The 20,910-nt window shown below is 36.2% G+C and overlaps 1 protein-coding gene across 5 annotated transcripts in view; it reads left to right on the forward strand.

Moving 5' to 3' along the window:
* Positions 1 to 20,910, forward strand: part of LOC129763357 (proteoglycan 4) — a 154,308-nt gene that overhangs the window by 111,503 nt on the left and 21,895 nt on the right. For 4 of the 5 annotated variants that reach the window (XM_055762325.1, XM_055762328.1, XM_055762327.1 and 1 more), the window contains exons 6-8: positions 15,534 to 15,654; positions 15,768 to 15,958; positions 16,137 to 18,038. In XM_055762325.1, coding sequence (XP_055618300.1) covers positions 15,534 to 15,654; positions 15,768 to 15,958; positions 16,137 to 16,283 — 459 coding nt within the window. In that variant the 3' untranslated portion in view covers positions 16,284 to 18,038. Of the gene's footprint in view, positions 1 to 15,533; positions 15,655 to 15,767; positions 15,959 to 16,136; positions 18,039 to 20,910 lie in introns of those variants that run through there. The other variant, XM_055762324.1, reaches the window with a different exon arrangement.

A 20,910-nucleotide genomic window follows, 5' to 3' on the forward strand; every position in this document is an offset into this window, starting at 1 on the left:
AGTTTTGTTTTATTTTTCTATGTACATATATACATTAGGATAAGAAATGAAAACCAATGCCAATGAAAATGGTCATCTCTAATTTCAAAAAGTTACCTCATAAAAAATGTTCACCACCTCGAAAAAACACCCTATGAAAAAAACCCCTATGGGAAGTAAAGGAAATCGGGGTCTCAGAAAAAATAATTTTTTGATGCCAAATGTCTTAAATCATCTAGAATCAAAAATCAAAAGTTTATCAAAAATCGGCAATCTGGGACTTAGTTTTTTCCGGAATACGAAACGAAAAGTACGGTTTTTGGTGCCAATAAAATAATTATCTCGATATTTCATTCGGAACTTGCTACGAAATGTTGATTTGAACGATAATATACTCTATGCAAAATATTAGCTCATTCGGGCTTCATTTATTGGTGTTTAAACGTTAAAATATGAGTTTTTTTAAAAACGAAAAATCATCGAAAATCGAGTGTTCGCCGGCAATGGCCGAGAAAAACTTCTCTGTAGCGGATTTTCTCTAATGCGCTCAAAGCTAAAACATATTTATTTTTAAATTAATTTTCATTAATTATGAACAAATGCTTACATTTTTAGTTTTATCTTCTCCGACACTATTTTACCTTCTCCGATACGGGTTTAAATAGCCTTTGCCTATATGTTTGTCCCCTGTGATGTTTATCCGAACTGATTAAATGTCTTTAATTTAATTCAATGTAATTTTACCTTCAGTTCAATTAAAATCTACGCTCCACGTAAAATTGGAAAAGCTCTGGAAGCTACTCGTGTATTCTACAGAGAAAAAATCACTTCAATACTGACGTTTTTCATAACGCCTGCCTAGACTATTAAATGGTGAATAACGGAATTCGTGGAGCGAATCGCAGTCTACTAGATAATTTAGCGCGGTTCTAACATCGAGGTTTTTTTCAAAAAAAGATGCCAAATGTCTTAAAATTGCATTACTCGTCGAGATTTTTTGTTTGTTTTGATATTACTGTAAATCTCGACGTGTCATGCAGTTTAAAGACATTTGGCACAATTTTTTTTAAAACCCTGATTTCCGGTGATTTTTCGGTTTTCAAAAAACTAAAATTTTAACGTTTGTGACACCAGTAAATGAAGCCCGAATGAGCTAATATTTTGCATATGGTATATAATCGTCAAAATCAACATTTCGTAGCAAGTTCCGAATGAAAAATCAAGATAAGTATTTTTATTGGCACCTAAAACCATTCTTTTCGTTTCGTACTCCGAAAAAACTAAGTCCCAGAATGCCGAATTTAGACCAAAAAAAAATTTTAGAGATGACACTAGATCTCGACGTTTCTTGCAATTTTAATACATTTGGCATCAACATTTTTTTTCCAAAACCCCGATTTTCCCGATTTCAAAAAACTCAAACTTTGACCGCTTTGCGCCACTCTTCCTTAAGTCCGATTGAGCTGAAATTCGGCATATGGTGTTTTTTCGAGGAGGTGAACATTTTGTATAGGGTAAATTTTTGAAATTTTAGAGTCGATTTTTTCCCATACACTCATTGGCACCCTAATATATATACACCCAGGTTTTTTAACGCGGTTTTTTTGCGCGGTTTTTTACGAGGTTTTTTTTTACAATTAACGCGGATTTTCCAATTAACGCGGTTTTTTTACGCGGATACCCCAATTAACGTGGGTACCGCGTAAAAAAAGACCAGTACAATATCACATCTCCCCCTCAGCTCACAATTCTCTCTTATGCTCCCTCAGAGAATATTACGGTAATTAGTGCTTGTAACGGAGCTTAGCGTTTATGAAGGAAATTAGTATCGCACCTTATCACGATTCTTACGTGGATTTTAGGCGTTGAGTAACGGGGAGTTCGCCTGGCGGTACAACGGGACGGGATTTTTACGGACACCGATTCGTGAATGTCTTTCCCTGTCCACTTAGCTCTGGACGGTCCAACAGTGGTGCTGCACGTGCGTCGGCAGTAGAGTGTACAAATCACAAGGGAATCTTCTAGCAACAGCAGATGACCTCATTCGTGAGGAAAACCGAGCTATAGCTACCAATAACCAACGAAATTGCAGGAAAAAACTACGGGTTTTCGGAAGCGAGCAACACTCAACTTTTTATTTCCGTTCTACGTAAGGATAGTCCTATCCAATATCTATCATCAGGTGACTTTGTTTTTTTTTCACGCGGATTTTTCAATTAACGCGGTTTTTTTTACGCGGATTCTCGAATTAACGCTGTTATTTTACGCGTATTTTCCAATTAACGCGTTTTTTTTACGAGGTACGTATCCCCCGCGTAAAAAACCTGGGTGTATTCCATTAGTTTGGTCTATTGTGGTACACTCCAGTTTACTATATATGCGCTGTCAGTTCGTTCCCTCACTCAGAACTAGGATTAGGACTTTGAAGAAGGTATGACTTCCTTTATGAAGTTCCTTACCTGTTTTGGTTCAGCAGGCCATGTCTCGTTAGGCGTAAGAACACCTTTTCCAAGAATCCGCAGTCTTCGCTGAATCAATACACTGCATTGACATAGAAAATGTTCCGAAGGTTCAGCCTTGAAATTGCAAAAAAAAAATTAATTTATCATTTGTTAGTTTTCCTATTTTTTTGAGGTGATACCTGCTCGGACAGTGTCCGGTTAATAGACCCGTCTACGTACTTAGATCTGATTTATTCAAGTTGGGTAGGCTGCGTGTTATTTTGTTACAAAATATAATGAATAGTTTTGATTGTCTTGGAGTTGATAGAGCCCTCCAGTTGTCTTCAATCATCGATATTTCCCAGGCTATGAGCTCTGATTTCATGCATGATGTAAATAATCCACAAAATGACAAAGGCCTGACGAATTTAGTTGAAAATGCAAATCTTGCTAAAAGATCGGCTATATCACTACCTTCTACACCTCAGTGACCAGGTACTCAGTATAGAGTAACATCGTTAGTAGCAGGCAGTGGCGTCGAGAGGAGCTTTCGCACCTGGGGCGGAAGAGTAGATTTGCACCACACCACCCCACCAGAAAAGGAATAAATCATATTTATCCAATTTCTCCATACAAATCCGGTTCATTCTGCACCCCTAAAATCGTGCACTCGGGGCGGTCCGCCCCCTCCGCACCCCCTAGTCGACGTCACTGGTGGTAGGTAGTTGTTTATGCTTTCAATGCGTTAAGAGCTACTTGGCTATCTGAGAACATACAGATATTGGCATACTTGTATTTCTAGCCAAACAAATATTTGAACATGTTAGATTAGCACGTATTTCAGCTTGAAAAACTGTAGGGCACTGTCCCATTGAAATTGATGTCGATCCCTGGTCCTGACCCCAGCTCCCGTAGATTTTCCAATTTTAGATTCATCGGTATAAAACACGAGTGATCTTGTAGGAGGTTTCTCCCCATTAGCTGCGATTGAATTCAATCACTTTAAAGGAAACACTGAAATTGGTCTTTGTTTCCATCCCGTCTTCGATCATGCTGTCTATAGTGTTCAGTTAAAAATCTTTCAGGATTTGTAAGTACCCTGTGAAATCTCCTTCTAGAAAATGTTTTACACGTTTCAATTTAAGAGCACCTTTTTCCGCTTCAAGTTACACATATTGGTGCATGGGTAGAAGGTATAAAATAGGATCTAGTGCTTTGGACGGTGCGCTGGGCATTGCTCCAATTTGTTGGGTTGTTTCAAGAAGACATACTATCGATGTATATGTTAGTCTAGTTCTCACTATTGCCGAGTAAATCTATTGAATCTTTCTCGGTTTTAGTCTTCCCTTTTTCCTGAATGTACTACTACAAGTCCAGAGTGCATTCTTCCGGTCCATCGGTTAACTTTGAAAAATCATAACTCAGACACAAAAAATAACGCCTCTCCGATTTTTTTATATGTTATGTGAAAAAAAAAACTCAGATTCCAAGAAAAAATATAAAAAAAACATATAGCGCCCCCTAGTTCAAAGCCGTGTAAACAGCAAATAACAAATAAAATCAATAATTACAAAAATAAATTCCATTATTTTGCAAGTGTAACGGGTCTGTCATACAAATGAAACACAAATTTTGGCATAGCTCGAGAACTAATCAAGCAAATGGAGCCAAATTTGGTATATGGAGGTTTCAGGGGACACTAAACGTTTCTATGTTGGTTTGACACTCCTTCTCCCATTGTCATCTGGCGCGCTTCTGATGTTTACTTAGTTTGTCTTCTAAGGGGTCTTTCGTCAAAGACTTGTAAATTTTTTTTTAATAAAACACATTTTATTTTGAGATATTTAGTTCAAATTAGTTCAAGTTGAAGTTCAACTCTTACATTTTAAGATTGAAATTCGATTTCGGTCATGTGACCACCACGAGCCCGCTTACAGCGATCGATCCGATGGATCCAATTTTCATCTATTCGATCACACATTTCGACCGGAATGTGGCAAATTTCGCGTTGGATGTTGTCTCCGAGCTCTTCTTAAGTTGCTGGTTTATTGACGTAGACCAGTGACATGACAGAGTTCCATAAAAAAGCAATCCAATGACATCAAATCGCATGAACGAGGCGACCAATCGACATGTCAATTTCTTCCTAACTTACTTTTCAATGATTTATGTAACGGGCATTGTTTGGCAAATGGTACCGTCTCGTTAAAGTCACATTTAATTTATGTTAGGATCTTCCAATTCAGACCAAAAACAGTTTCCCAACATGTCGCGATAGCGCTCTCCATTGACGGTAGCATGACGGTCATTTTTATCGACGAAGAAATATGACCCATTCATTTCATATTTTACTTGTTGATAAAGCAATATAGTCAGAAATGAGCCTCATCGCTAAAAATAGATTTGTGATTAAAAACAACATTTTCTTCAAGATTCGCCAGTACCCAATCGGAGAAATGGCGGCGCTTCATAAGGCCAAATGGCTATAGTTCATGAATCAATTTGATCTCGTGAGGATACAGCCCAAGATATTTTCAGCAAATTACGCCACAATGACGTTTGGTAGAAGCCCATTTTTTGAGAACGCCGTGGAATTGACTGATTTGAGTCATTTCGGATGGATCCACTTGCGGCTGGGATATTTTCGTTACTTCGTCGTTGGGACGGAAACATCTAACAGCGAAAATGTAGTCACAAATTTGGTCACTGAACTATGCACAGTCTGCCGGCTAGGATTACGGCCGAAAATTAGAGTAAGCGATTTTAAAGTTGCAACTACCGACTCCGAATTTTGGTAGCAATTTTTAATAATTATGAGGCGTTGCTTGTTCGTGTTCTCATTACCCCTCGTATATGTTATTCAAACGTCTATTTAAAGCATCTTCCGTTGGTGATTACCTTTATATCATCTAAATTATGACAACACGAAAGCACGTTTCGGAAAAGTACGCAAAATATTACTCAAACTCTATCATACTTTTGACCCACAATTATCTGGAATTATTGTATTCAATTGACGTCAAACTAAAACTATTTTATGTATTGCTGTTGATGCTTCAGCAGCCATACTGCGTCATTTCGTATTCGTTGTCCTGTCAAACTTTACCACGTTTGATACTCTCTTTTGTTTCAACATTTTACTACCTATTAAAACCAGAACGATGATTATACAATACACCTCAATCGTAACACTTGCATTCATACTGTTGCTGCCGTTGAAGCAACTCGTAAAATGAAGTTGTTTTTATTCCGATGCTTGCTTGAATCGTAACATTTTTTTATAGTCGAAACATGACGGGGGACATTTTGTGTCACAATGATAATTAAGTTTGGGCACATGAAGGGTTAGTGATCTCAAATAAGCTCTGGTACTTATTCTGGTTTTAAGATGTATTCTTACCCTTTGTCGAAGGACCGTTGATTAATTAATCTTGTTATTAATAAAAAAATTTTGGTTTTGTTTGAAATCTTGAAATACACCTGCTTTCCTATCATTTTTTACTCATTCTAACGTTGTTTCTCCTTTCTCTCTCTCTTGTTTCATTTTAATACGATGTTCCATCAAAACGCCATACCGCCCACCATCAACTGTCCATCAACTCTTTCGCCATAACCCCTAAATTTTCGACTCGATGTACATCCATTACTAATGCGCCTGCAACTCTCGTTCGTCTCGCTGCGCTCTGTCAGCAAGAGGTATGCATGACACATTGGGTATCGCAACACCTCACAGCATGCAATATATTTACACCCACCACCCCACTTTTTCGCGCCTTATCACTCGCCACCGCCATTCGGAGGGTGTTTTCTACGTTTTTTTTTGTTCGGTTGTGTTTTGTATTGTTTCACTCAAAACACGATTGTCACCGCTTTGTGCAATCCTATGTCACGTTTTGCTTTCATTTCAAAGGCTGTGCTGCATGACACATTTGTGTTTTTGTTTTTCATTTGTCGCGACCAGTAATGAATTATTCTGTATTATTTCCGCTGAAAATACTATACCTGTGGAGATAGGATACACAAAAGGATGGCCAAATAATTCGCTCATCACATGTGGAACCTTTTTTTCTGACGTTCGAAAATTTGTATAGTTTTTTTTACTGAAGATTGCGGTGCGAATTTTCTGTTTCGATCATGCGATCATGCTTTTCAAAATGTAGCATATCACTTTAAATTGTATTGCGTCTTTTTTTTTTGTTCTTGGTAAATTCCATGTACATAAATATTTTCCATAGATCTAGGGAAATCACTTTAGAGTTCCAAAATATTCGGATATTACCATAGTAAATTTGTTATATTCAATGGTTTTCAGAATTCGTAACGAATAGATTAATCCACTTGAATTTTATTTAAAATTTGAAGGTTCAATTTTAGTTTGGATCGTTCTAGCTGTGGATATCTTTATTCGTTATAAATATAATATAAACATACAAAAATTTCACCCCAAATCAACAGAAAAACAGCCGAAATTTTCATTATCATTAGACCTTTTTGAATTACGACTAGTTTTTTTTTCAAAAAAAATATTATTACAAAAAATCCATTTATCGGATTAAAGTTCCAGTCTGGCATCTCAATAATAACATACAATGTGAATATGGAATCTATTTTCTAGATTCGAGTAACCCGAAAAATGGGAACATAATCTAGAATCTAGAATCAGAATCCAGAATAGCATTTTAATCTGAAATGTACAGTGGAGAATTGCGATCCGAACTCTGTAATCTCGAATCTGATATTTGGGATTGGAATCTATGTCTTGTATGTGAAGACTGTATATGGTGTCCTAATCATTTTGTATATGATCTAAAGCCTGGATCTGAATCTAAAACTCAATCTGTGAAATCTAAATCCGAAAAGTGAAATCGAATTAGCAGTGTGGAATCGGTGATAGGATTCTGGAATCTGAATTGTAAATCTGAGAACTTGCGCTAAGCTTGTCGTCTTTCTATGCGAAATGAGTCTGAAATATAAAACAGGAATACGCGTCTACATGTCAATCTGGAATATGTACCTGTATTTCAATCTGTATTTTTATAATTTGGAGTCTATGATTCTGATTAAGATTTAGGATTCTATATTTGAGATTTGAATCCAGATTCAAGAATCTGCGTATGGAATGATGAATCAGAATCCCAGATTAAGAGTCTAGATTCTAATATGAAGCATTGTATTAGGATATGCGTTCGAATCCTGAATATGAACCAAAGATCTGATTCTAGACCTGCTATATGGAATCAGAATCCGAATAAATCCAATACATATTTTGAGTTGAGTTTGAGTTTTGATTTGATTCAATTTGATCGGAATGTGGAGTTTTATTTTCATTATGAAATCTGATTCTTCAATTTAAAATCAAGAATCTGGTTTATTGATTTGATGTCAGAACCTGAAAAATGTTTTAGCAGTACTGATCTGAATATGAAACTACGTTATGGAATTGGGAATCAAAATCTGGTATCCAAAATCAGGATCCGATATTATAAATCTAGGAAATAGAATCGGAGATCTGAATTTGACCTTCCGATTATATGTTCGATTCGAATCAAAATCAGGAATTGGATCTGAATTCTGTACCCTGACTCTAAAATCTAAAATTTGAAGCATGAATCTCAATCTAGAATCTGTGTTCGAGGGTCTCAATCCGGAATCTAAATATATTCAAGTCTTGCTGCTGGATGTTATATCTGAAATCATGGATAGGGAATCATAATCTGAGACTTCTAACCGGACTTTGAATCTGGTATTCGGTATCTGGAGTCTAGAGTCCCGAAAAGATTTTTGAACCTTAAACAGAAATTTGAATAGAAAAAAATGTATATATTCCGAAATTAATTTTGTAATCTGAGATCTGTATTTGACATCTCAATGTAGAATTCAAATCAGGAACTCTAACATTTTTATCTTGTCTCGTGTCGCGTCTTGATGAGTATCGAAGAGTTCTTCCGTTACACAATAATGAAACATTCAAAATAAAACCTTAAACCTGAAAATTGAATATTGAATTCATTATATGGAATGTGAATCCAAATTTGACTCATATTAATTGTCAGGCTCTGGAATCTAAATCGAAATCTCGAATCTGCTGGCTTTTTATGAATCGTAATCTGAATCATAAATAACTATGAGCTACCAGAATATCAATCTGAAATCTAGAATGCGCATATGGAATCCAATCTTTGAGACCTGTGTGAGTATTAATTTTGCCTCCAGAAAAACTGGGATCAGATTATGAAATCATAGATTTGAATTTGAGATCTCAGTCTGGAATCTGGAATGGAGAATCAAGAACCGAAATCTAAATTCGAAACTAAATCCGAATGAAATTCAAGATTCAGATACTTCAAAGATGAATACATCTTTGAAGTATCTGAATCTTGAATTTTATATCCAGAATCAAATCTGTAATCTGAATCTATAATCTGCTTATAAATCTAGAATCTGGTTCTGAACCATATATCTCGGAACTGAATCTGAAGCTTTTCTATGACATTTGTATATGAAACATTTTTAGGTTCTGCCCGTAAATCTGAATCGAAACTAGAACCTGGACTCTGAGTTTGGAATCCAAATCTAGAATTTCAATCGGAAATCTGTAACAGAAATCCAATATCAGCAAACTGAATTAACATAAATCATAAACTGAATTAAATAAAAAAAAACTAATTGCAAACCTGAAGCTGAATCCGAATAAGGAATCTGGATTCGGAATGTGGAATTTATGTGTACATGTGTGCAACCCCCAGAATCTTGGGAATGAATACGAATACGGAATCAGTGATCTGAATCTGGAAACTGAAACTTTAATACAAACCTTATACTGGAAACATAGATCGGAATACGAGATCCAATACCTGATACCTATCTGGGATTTGAATCTACAATCAGAATAACGTGTTAGAATCTGAATGTTTATTTTATTATATGAATATGAATCACAATCTGAATCAGAAATGATAGTTTGATGGTTGATCTTTAATTTGAACTAAATTGGAGGTCTGAATCTAAAATCTTAACCTGGAATGTAAAATTTACTAAATTCGAATCTGAAGGCTGAAATCGAAATTCTAAAATGGGGAAAATAATCCAAATTTGAAGTTGTATCTGGAATCTGCATGTTGAATCTAAATTCATTGAATCATGAATCTGGGAGCTTGATCTCAACATGAATCTTCAAATTGAATATTCCATATTTCGCAACTAAAAATGTGTCAGAATGTAAATCTGACTATGAATCGTAATACGGATTCCGAATTCGGAACGAGAAATTTCTTCTTATATTTGGCATCTGGAATTCAAATTCTAACCAAAAAACCTTAATCTGAAATTTGTTTGTGCAATCTACATCTGGTTCCTGGAACATGACGTACGAGTCTGAACTCTGATATCATGATCTGAAAACTGGATTGGAATTCAAATTTTATCCAGTCGAATATGAATCTGAAATGGGCCATCTGGGAGCTGAATCCGAGACCTGATTTTGGTAGCCCAAATTTAAGACCAGTACCAGCCTGTACCTAAACGCATATTGAATTTGAATTCGGTGTCTAGATTCGGGGATCGGAATCTAGGATCCGAGTCTAAATCTTGGATCTAAACCTAAATAATAAGTCTGAGAACTGAATCTGAGCCAGATATCTAAATTTGAATTCAAATATTGAATATGTAATTTGGATCCGATTTGGATCCTTTGAATCCGAATACTGAAACGAATACCTGATTCTTAATGATTCTGAATCGTAAATATTCACTGAAAAATACGAATCCGCAGCATCAAATTCATACTTGAGTACTTGAGCATTAAATACGAGTACGGAAACCGTGGGTAATATTTCAGATTTCTGTTAATGAGAACGCCTTCTACATTTCATTCTAAAATATTTAAGCCACCCTATGGCAATGAGAACTGATCAAAAAAGGAAAAGGGAAACAAAAACCGAAAATCATCCATGATACCGCGTGTGGATATGATTTTAGCTGCTTCGATATCAAACATTTTAAGTGGTTTAATATCAAAATTCAATTCGCTAATGCTTATATTTCGGTTTGTGAGTTAACAGAGAAGCGATATAAGCTATGTACGGAAAAGTAAATTCATTTTTGAGTGGAACATTTAAGTTATTGAAATAATTGTACTGGATGGGTAAAACGGACAGTTGCCAGTAGGAGTGAGATGGACTGTGAAAAGTCTGTTTAATCTATTCCTAAGGATTGCTCTGCGTCCATAAATGGAAATCAAATCGCCAAATGTGGACTGTTTACAAGCTGACTGGAATCAAAAGCATAAAAAAGCACGATATCACTTCTAGGTGAATTAATTCGATTTTTTCATCATTTAACGGACATTCGCGATGAGTTCAGACCTTGGTTGAATATAATTATTCCTCTTCAATCGATAAACCTCTACGCTTCATATATTACAAACCCGCCCATATTACCCCCACTATATGTCCATATTACTCGCATCGGTCTGTTTTAATTTCAGTAAAAAACATTGAAAAACACTTTTTTTGTGAAATATTTGGCCAATTAGAGAGAAAAACAGTATATTGAATTGCAAGAAACTGCATCAAAGTTTTGGGAAACATGAGTTTCCAAAGATATAATGGAAGTTCTTCTTAATATGTCCGTTTTAACACCACCTCCTCTATGGCTTCAAACATGAATCGCAAACTAACTCCAGAATCTAGAATGTGGTTGTTGGGAATTGTATCTGATATTGTTTCTGATAAAGCCATTCCAAATAAAATCGTGCTATAAATGCAAGTTTGCAATATGCAACATGTTTTTGATTCGAATAAAAGATTGTATTCCGTTAGGGTTGGAGGAAATATGAGTTTTCCACAGCAAATGGGATTTTTTTGACTCAAGTGTATTATTCGAAAAGGGCGTATCGATTTTAGTAGGAGAAATCTTTGATCATTTATATCTCAAAAACTGTGAGTCATACCGAAATAGTGTCTTCGAAAGAGTTGTAGAGTATTGATGTTCAAACGTGAATTAAATATACGCTGAGCAAAAAAAAAAATTACAAAAAAAAACTTTAATTTACAATATCTAAAATATGTATTTTTTTTATATAAAAAAGAAGTCATGAAGAAAATTCAAAAATTAATTCCAATATGGTAACACTATTCTAGACGAAATTTGTGGAACATCGAATCTGAAATAATTTTTGAAACATAGAATTTTTGTACCTTAACAATCAATTTTAGCCAAAAAATATGAATCCTGATATGGTGTAAAACAAAAAGGCTCTTCATCAATCTCCTTCTAAATGCAACTGTTCTCTAGATATTTTGAACAATATTTCTAATTTATTGTCTTTTTTATAGTAAATAGGCCCTTTTTAATAATTTTGTCGTGTTATAACGCCAAGTCCACGAAATTTTATGAATTTGCTTATAATTTCCAACAACTTCTCCAAATATATGATTATGATAAAACTTTATATTTAGGAGTTATAATGAAAATCCATTCAAGAAAACTAATATGAATGGTAGCGATATTAAAAAATATCTCACATACACACAGAACGCAAACAAAATAAAGAATTGATGGGTCTGGGCCTAGGAGCACGGACGGGATCTTGACATAGGACTATGATTATGTGTAGTCATTTCATTTGAATTGAGTTTTTTCATTGTTCAAAATCTGTTATTTTTTCTCTTCTGATACATCAAATGGAAGCCCTGGAAAAAAACCGTTTCATGCATGAAATTGTATCCTTTACGGATTAGATGAGATACCGTGGTAGAACAATGAACCATATTTTGCTCAAAAATACCATTGAAGCCATTACTACCCTTTTCTTCTGTTAATTCAATTATGCAGAAGAAGATAAAGAATCATTATGTATCATTTTGTGTTTTTTCATTTTTTTTTCTGTATTATAATGACTTTCAACACTTTTGGCTGGTTCGTCACTTTTACCTTCCATTTTTGGAAGAATGTGGGGATCGAGAATTGAACTCGTGACCTTTAGCGTGAGAGATGTGAATGTTATCACTACGCCAGATCTCCCCCGATTAAACACAGGTCTAAATAGATAAGATCTACATAAATAGAAGCCTAAGTCGAATAAATTTATGACTACAGAAATATATTATAGATAGAAATAATATTTTCTTCTTCGTTGCCACGTTGTCCAGAACATTGTTTGTAATAACTTGTTGTATATTATTGTATTGCATATTGTATATTGAGTATTCTATGGCAATGAGTGCCCTCTTGGGAAGTTCGTGTAGCTGCTGTAGTGAACTGATCTCATTGGGTGCTACGTTCTGCTTCTGTATGAGAAAGGGAAAGGAGAATGGACAAGTGCATTCGAGGAAGAGAAGCCGGCTTCTAAAGAAGACATATATAGGGACGTAATATTAAGATCGCGACTACTCAAGCTATCATAATCTGATATGCGTGAGTATACCCTTTCGATCTTCTGAATCAGCAGCCAGTTAAATTCATTAATTGTATTTTTTACATAACCAAACAACATGTTCTATATTATGACGTCCTGGACCACAATTACATAAACTGTTAGTAGCAAGACCTATACGATAAAAACGTGAATTGAGTTGATTGGGCAACATACAATACAATAACTGATAAATGTCTATTATCGGTAAATGGAGAATAATTAATTATATGCATCAACTCACAACACATATTGCTCGTTACGTCGGGAAGGAAAACGAGTGGTTAGTGCAATCGAAAGAAAACATACCCATTTTAATAGTCAAATTGTTAACTTTTTTCACAATTTTCACTGTTCATGTTTTGTGCAAAAATATTGCTGGATAAATTTCCTGTCTAATGGTATAAAACACAACATATGTCGCAATGACGATTTTGGGTAATATGCGTTTGAAAACTCTTAATGAATCGTTACATTTTTCGTAGATTGACCCCCTATATTGAAATCAAAGACATAGTCCTAAGCCAAAAAAAAAATTCTCAATAATTTCTATATTTTTCGGAGTTTAAGAGATAGTAATAATAGCATTATAATTTTTAGGATTTAATTTTAATTAACATTTATTTTCCTTAACTAACAATTTTGTTATATGTATTTTTTTCACAATTTTCACATTATGATTACTTGTTGCATTGTCGTTAGAGTACAACTTTGCTGCTACTTTATTCTCGGATACAAGTACAAAGGAATGATAGTTTTGGGAACCTGGAATTTGTTTGGTTTTATCAGACATGCTACTCAGCTCCTCCACGCCCTGATCATATTGTTCTTGTTACGTATATGAAAATGACACTATTCACTTTTTCACTTGCACTCGCAACAAGCTTTCGTTGCCATCCGTTCTAAATCATATCAGGATTTACCAAAATTGTGGTCAAAATTAATTGTTAACATACAAAATTTCAAAGTTTCGAAAATTCATAAAATATAGATATTCCCGCAAATTAAAGTTTTTTACACTATTTCGATACGACTCTCAGTTTTTGATATATATATATATATATATATATATATATATATATATATATATATATATATATATATATATATATATATATATATATATATATATATATATATATATATATATATATATATATATATCGAAGATTTCTCCTAATATAATCGATACGCCCTTTTCGAAAGTTACACTTGAGTCGAAATATTCCCAATTGCTGTGGAAAACTCATATTTCCTCCAACACAAACGAAATACAATCTTTCGTACGAATCATAAATACTCATGTTTTGTCATTTGCCCATTTCATTTGGTATTGCTCGATACCATCCTTGATTTTGAAATTTGGATCCGAATATAAATTTGAAATTTTTGATTTCAATCTGAGAGCTGAATCTGAATCCGCGATATAATTTTCAATTAGAATAAAAAATTTGGAGTCTGTATTTGCAATTTGGTATTCTGAAATCTGGAATCCGGAATGTGGTATCTGGTCTCAGACATTCGAGATCTAGAGTCATGTATGCGTTCTGGAAACTGAGTCGCCCGATTATTGTCATCAAATGCTTCAAAACATTAAGATAGTATTAGCGTTCGTTACCGTTACCGTTTGGTTGGGTAGCACAAACGTCTAATAGATGATAATGTAATTAAGTTCGAGTCCAAGGTATTTATTGACATACTGTGTACATTTTTTCGCGTGAAACCTAATCGATTATTGTGGGATATTTCATCCTTATTACAACATGTTATTTTTCTTCCGAGGAATAAAATGCGGTGTAACTATAATTCCGAATTCACGCATGGGTGCTTTACGCGTACCCTGTCGCTGCATTTCCATGTTTTTCTGGAAATACCGTCTAGATAGGTTCACAAGAAAAATCCTCCAAATACAACGAAGACGAGCACAAAAACCATTTCCACGGGGATGGAGCAATTTACATGTGGCACATCAGCAGCTCACTGGACTATAAGAGCTTCCCCTGGGCGTTTGGCCATAGTGCGCTGCGCTGATTTTTCTACAGGATCCTCGGCACGACGGGAAGATTTTTTCCTATTTTTACTTGTGTGCTTGCTTCGCCCACATCTGTGTATGCTTTCCAACGATGGGGAACTCGTTTTTTTGGGGGAAGGTTTATTCCATGATGAACACTAGGGAAATTTAGTGTAATGGAATAGCACTTTTGGAAAACGGAGTTGACTGTGTGCTCTCTTCCCCCGGAGCTTCCCACTTCAGATGTTCAGTTTTTTTAACCCACTGACGGTTTCAGTAAATTAAAATTTGCTCCGTTCATGCATACAAACTCGGTGAATCGTTTTACATAAATTTACACGTCCAATTTTTTCGTGCCGCTGCAGGCTTAAGTTTTGCGCCAGCATGTTTTCGTTGCTTCAGAATGCGGAAGAAGTCGGGTGTGCATTGAAATTCCGAAAGGATTAACCGAGGTACTTGTCTGCAAGCACTGCCCGGGTGGAGAGCGGTGAGAGGATTTTTTCATTCTATCCTGGCGTAAGTAGAGTGTTACTAGCATTGAATGCCCTGAGTGGAGAGCGATTAAGGACTAAAATTGAAGCGATTCACAGTACACTAAACGGTTTATTCTTTAATCATACTTCACAAAAAATAGCTATGCAAAATAGTATCCCATTTATCACTTTCTACTCCAACAAATTATTCTTAGGCCGAGCGTCGTCTCAGTCCGGACGTTAGCCGATACGAAAGAGCGTTGAACTGCACCACCAAAACCCATCGCTGCCTGCATGCGACCCATGCCTACACGGGGATACCTTGTGCAGCCTACAGTAAGCATAAGCCCCCGACGAATCCTGCGCAACCAAGTGAAATAATCTCTATTGCTCTATTGCTCTCTCTCTCTCTCTCTCTCTCTCTCTCTCTCTCTCTCTCCCAACTCTAGTTCCCATGATGAACCACCACACGATACCGAAGCTCGGATTTGGTCCGTACAAAACCTCTTCCACCGGGGTTGGGAGCTTTTTCCTGCCGAAAATCCTCACCAATCCAACGGATCGCAACTGCCCCGGGAGCAGCGGTTACGCCGCGTCAGGTTTCGCCGGCAGTGGGGGTGGCGTCGGCGGCGGTAGTAAGGTAGCCTTAGAGTTGACCCACGGTAGTAACAAACAAATAATCACACTGCCATCCGAAAAGCTCGATAACAATAAGCGATACTATGTAACCTTTACCCTTAAGCCACCAAACGCTAGTAGCAATGATCCGCCCGTCCCAAGCGGTACTGACGGTTTGTTATTGTCTCCCCCCACCACAGGGAAGTCCGCGGAAAGTCAGCCTCAGCAGCCAGCTTCCCCTGGCCGGCAGCAACAGCAACAGCAGCAGCCGCAGTCCCAGCGCGCTGGTAATGCCCAGCATCCACAACAGCAGCAGTCCCACTCAGGTCTCCTTCCAGCAGTTGTAGAGGAGGACTCCAATCTTGACTCTAGCTCCCAGCAGGAAGCCAGCGGCTCGTCCGGCACCGGTCCTCCCGCCTAGTACTGGCTTGCGGCTGGGTTTGCTGGACAGCAACACTACTGCCAGAACAGTGTCTTCGCCTTTATTTTTATTTTTTTCTCTACAGTGGTATTCGTAGATATGTATCTTATCGTGAAGTCTATTGGTAATTTTAATCCAGAAAAGCAGAATCGAAATCTAAGGAGGGAACTGTTAGGTGTTTTGTATTGGTCGTACAAATGGTAGTGAATTGGATGTGACGGTGTTATTATGTGAGAAATCAGGAAACGTTACTTTTGTTGTTTTCGGATCGAATGTCATCCTGTGTAAATATGCAAATATACAGATATACAGTAATGTTTAGCGGGCCTAGTCCTGTGATGGGCAGGCTTACCTTTGATTTCAACTTGTTAGTGTTTTCTTTTATTTGAGGATCCCCAATGCTGTTACGTTCGTGTTAGATGGACTCTTGTGTGGTATTGAGTGTCTCCCAAAAGATGAAAAATGAGTATCAATACGCCCAGCAATCACTGTCTTTTGATTTGTTACCTAAAAACGTCAATCAATATGTATGTCTTAAAATCTCCTGTAGTTTGCCGATACTTTCACAATTCCTCTTGTGTACGAACCTTCACGGTTAACTTCATGGCTTGTAAGCTTTTTGCGTATAAACAATGCTATGTACGAATATCAATATGGTTCTCGAGAAGGCTGTGGAACAATGACCGCTATTATCGAGCTCGTTGATGAACTGATTTGTGAAATTGATCAAAAAAAGATCGTAGGTGGCTTATTTATCGATCCTAAAAAAGCTTTTGACACTTTAGATCATGAAATTTTGCTTAAAAAACTTGAAAGATATGGTATAAGAGGAGTTGCTAACGATTTGATGAAAAGCTACCTATCTGATCGAAAACAATTCGTTATGTTTAATGGTGTTCGCAGTGACTTACGCTCAATTGACATGGGAGTTCCTCAAGTAAGCAACATAGGTCCTTTACTCTTTTTGATGTTCATCAATGATTTAGGAAATTTAAAACTACATGGTATACCGAGACTTTTTGCAGATGATTCAGCTTTATTTTACCCTCGTCCTAATGTTGAATCCATCGTAGCTGATATGGAATCAGATCTAGCGGCTCTCATGGAATATTTTAGTGGTAATCATCTCACACTAAACCTTACTAAAACAAAATATATGGTTTTTCATTCGCCACGCAAGAAAATCTGTCAACATCTCGATCCGTCTGTCAGGAACATGTCAATTGAGAAGGTCACATCTTTGAAATATTTAGGGCTACATTTAGATTCTTGTCTTTCATGGGACACTCATATAAATCATGTATCGAGAAAAGTTTCAACTCTATGTGGTCTCATGAAAAGAGTACGTTGTTTTGTGCCTAAAGAAGCGCTGCTGCGTTTTTATTTCGCATGTATTCATTCCATACTCCAATATTTAATCGTTGTGTGGGGTCATGCTGCCAAATCAAAATTTAAAAAAATCCAAACACTTCAGAACAGATATGTGAAAGTAATCTTTAATCTACCGTTCCGATATCCGACAATTTCGATCTACACTAGTTTACACCACAGAATTATTCCTATTTTAGGATTGTGTGATACTCAAACTATTATGTTTGTACATAATACATTGCATAATCGTAATTTCCATCATAACATAAATTTTTCAACTCGAGTGAACCTTCCGAATACGAGAAATGCAAATGAGTTAACAAGAAGTAGAGCTTCTTGTTTCACGCGCATTATGAGCTACGTGAACCTGGGAGAGTGGTGAACCCCTTCAAAGGAACTAAGTTCCACTGGGATTTCACTAAGTTTAGTTTATTAGTTAAAAGTTTACTCTCCATGTTTTCAAAAATTTTTCTTGTTTTTTTTCTTTAGCTGTTAGTAAGTGTCCACTACCAGTGGGCTCCCTATGAGCCTATTGGTGTGGGGGTCAGTGGAGGGTAAAAAAAATAAAATAAAAAAAACTTTCGGAATAAATCGGCTGTCCCAATTCGATGCAACGGAATATGCCTCTATACATCTCAAGAAGAATACCGAAAATGTGTTCCCATCACCGAGTCTGAAATGAGGATTTGGAACGAGAAATTTTATGATCGGTTTATTGATGAGGATCGGAAAGTCTGGTATTCGAATCTTCTCTATCTGGGTTATGAAGTGTGAATTCTAAAGATTTTGTATCTGAACACAAAAATCCAACCAGAAGAAAAGGCTTTGATTTTGAAATCTGGATTTTAGGGGGTATTCCAGTGTAGAGGAACGAATTTCGGGCTTTTTTTCGAGCTCCAAAAAAATAAAGCAATAATTTTTTTTACTATCCATTATATCATAATTTGTTTATCTATCTTTTAACTATAAAACAAAAATTAAACGGAAAAAAATATTAGAATTAGAATAGTTACAAGCTGATGAAGTGAGGGGGTTCAAAAAAAAAGTTGTGCCATGGCATACACGATTCCAGCTCTTCTGGTTATCTGAAACAAACAAAATCCAACAAATTCAACAGATTTTAAATTAGTAAAGCTGCCGCTGCCTTTTTTATCAAAATGGCGGCCGTTTGAAAAACAAAATGCGCTTCAAAACGTTTTTTCTCACTTTTACCAATTTTCATAAAAATTATAATTTAAAAAAAAATCATATTTGAGAGGTTCATGCGATAGAGAGATGCATACCGATTATATTCATATACATTCGACATGAATCGCTTCAGGAGAAGTTGAGATATCTTGTACGCCAGTTTGAAAAAAAAACTAGTTTCGAGAAAAACGCGTTTGAAGTTCATTGAAACCGCATCATTGAAATGGCTCTTACTCGGTAAATAATAGGATTTCGAGTCCTTTCTAGGATATATTATTGAATGTCTAAACTACGGAAATATGAAAGAAAAAAATTTTGATGTTTATCAAATTTCAAGACTAAAATACTGCCTTAAAATAATAGGTGTCAACAAAGTAATAGAAGAAAACCCAGGAATAAGAAGAGCCGCAATTGGGAGAATGGAAACCGCATTTATCATCACAATTCGGAATAAATATTTATAGACTATATAGACTATATGTATGTTCCCAAGAGTGCCAATGAAAATGGTCATCTCGTATTTTCAAACGGGACTTTCTTGAAAATGTTGATTCCACGAAAAACTACCCTACTGCCCTACGAAAAACTATACCCTATGTAATATATCAGCTCAATCGGACTTCATCTACTAGTGTCGCACAGCGGTCAAAGTTTGAGTTTTTTGAAAACTGAAAAATCACCCAAATCGGGGTTTTCGAAAAAAAAAATTGATGGCAAATGTCTTCAAATTGCATGAAACGTCGAGATCTACTGTCATCTCGAAATTATTTTTTTTGTCAAGATTGACGTTCTGGGAGTTCGTCATTTTTTCGGAATACGATGCAAAACGTATGGTTTAGGATGCCAATTAAAATCGTCATATCGATTTTTATAATATCGTTTCTCTGTTAACTCAAAAACCGAAATATAACCATCAGCGAATTGAATTTTGATATTAAACCACTCAAAATGCTTAATATCGAAGCAGCTAAAATTGCATCCTCACGCGGAATCATGTATGATTTTCGGTTTTTGTTTCCCTTTTCCACTTTTGATCAGTATTCATTGCCATAGGGTGGTTTAAATATTATAGAAAACATGAAGAAGGTGTTCTCATTAAAAGAAATCGGAAATTCTAAATGTAATTATACAAATCGACCTGTCCATATTACCCCCACTGTCCGTATTACCCGCGGTTCCCCTATATTTCATGAAAGTATGCTTTCAAATTCCAGCAGGGTAACCTTACTGTTGCATGTTGTAGGGTTCGATCATATCTCAAGCGGAATATAGGAGCAAAAGGGTTCATAGTTTGTGATCGATACCTGAGTGGGAAGGAGTAAGTCTGATGCGAGTTGAACCAAATAAACGAAAAGTCCTGATAGCTTTCGACTCTATTCGACTCTAGTCTACTGAAGTAATAAAACATTAAAAAACTAAAAAGATGTTACAAAAATTTCGATGCAAAAAAAAAATATCTGAAGTGATAAACAAGTGGAGTGAATAATATAATTCCGTAGTCCTACGTCGAAAACTGCGGTCGTGTCCTAAAGGGTGTGTCACATCAAATTGCATCACGGAAAAAACGCTGTAGATATTCGCCCAGTAGACCGATCCTTTTGAAAATTTTAGACAGTAAAATAAAAACTATTAAACAACTTTTGGCATTTTCTTTTTATTCATACTTCGAGCTCAAGCCCGTATGCTCGCACCTTCCTCTTTACCCCGTCCATAAGGTTCTGTACAACGTCAGGTTGTAGTTTTTTTTTAACAGAAATCCATTTTCTCTTGAAGTCCGCCTCCGATTTGACAACTTTTGGGTTCTTCCGGAAGGCCTGCTTCATAATCGCCCAATATTTCTCTATTGGGCAAAGCTCCGGCGCGTTGGGCGGGTTCATTTCCTTTGGCACGAAGGTGACCCCGTTGGCTTCGTACCACTCCAACACGTCACGAAGCGAGATCCGGCCAGAAGATGGTCGGGCCTCGGGCTGCTTCAATAGTGGTAGTAAGCGCTT

Source organism: Toxorhynchites rutilus, chromosome 1 (genome assembly GCF_029784135.1).
Source record: "Toxorhynchites rutilus septentrionalis strain SRP chromosome 1, ASM2978413v1, whole genome shotgun sequence".
Classification (NCBI taxonomy): domain Eukaryota; kingdom Metazoa; phylum Arthropoda; class Insecta; order Diptera; family Culicidae; genus Toxorhynchites; species Toxorhynchites rutilus.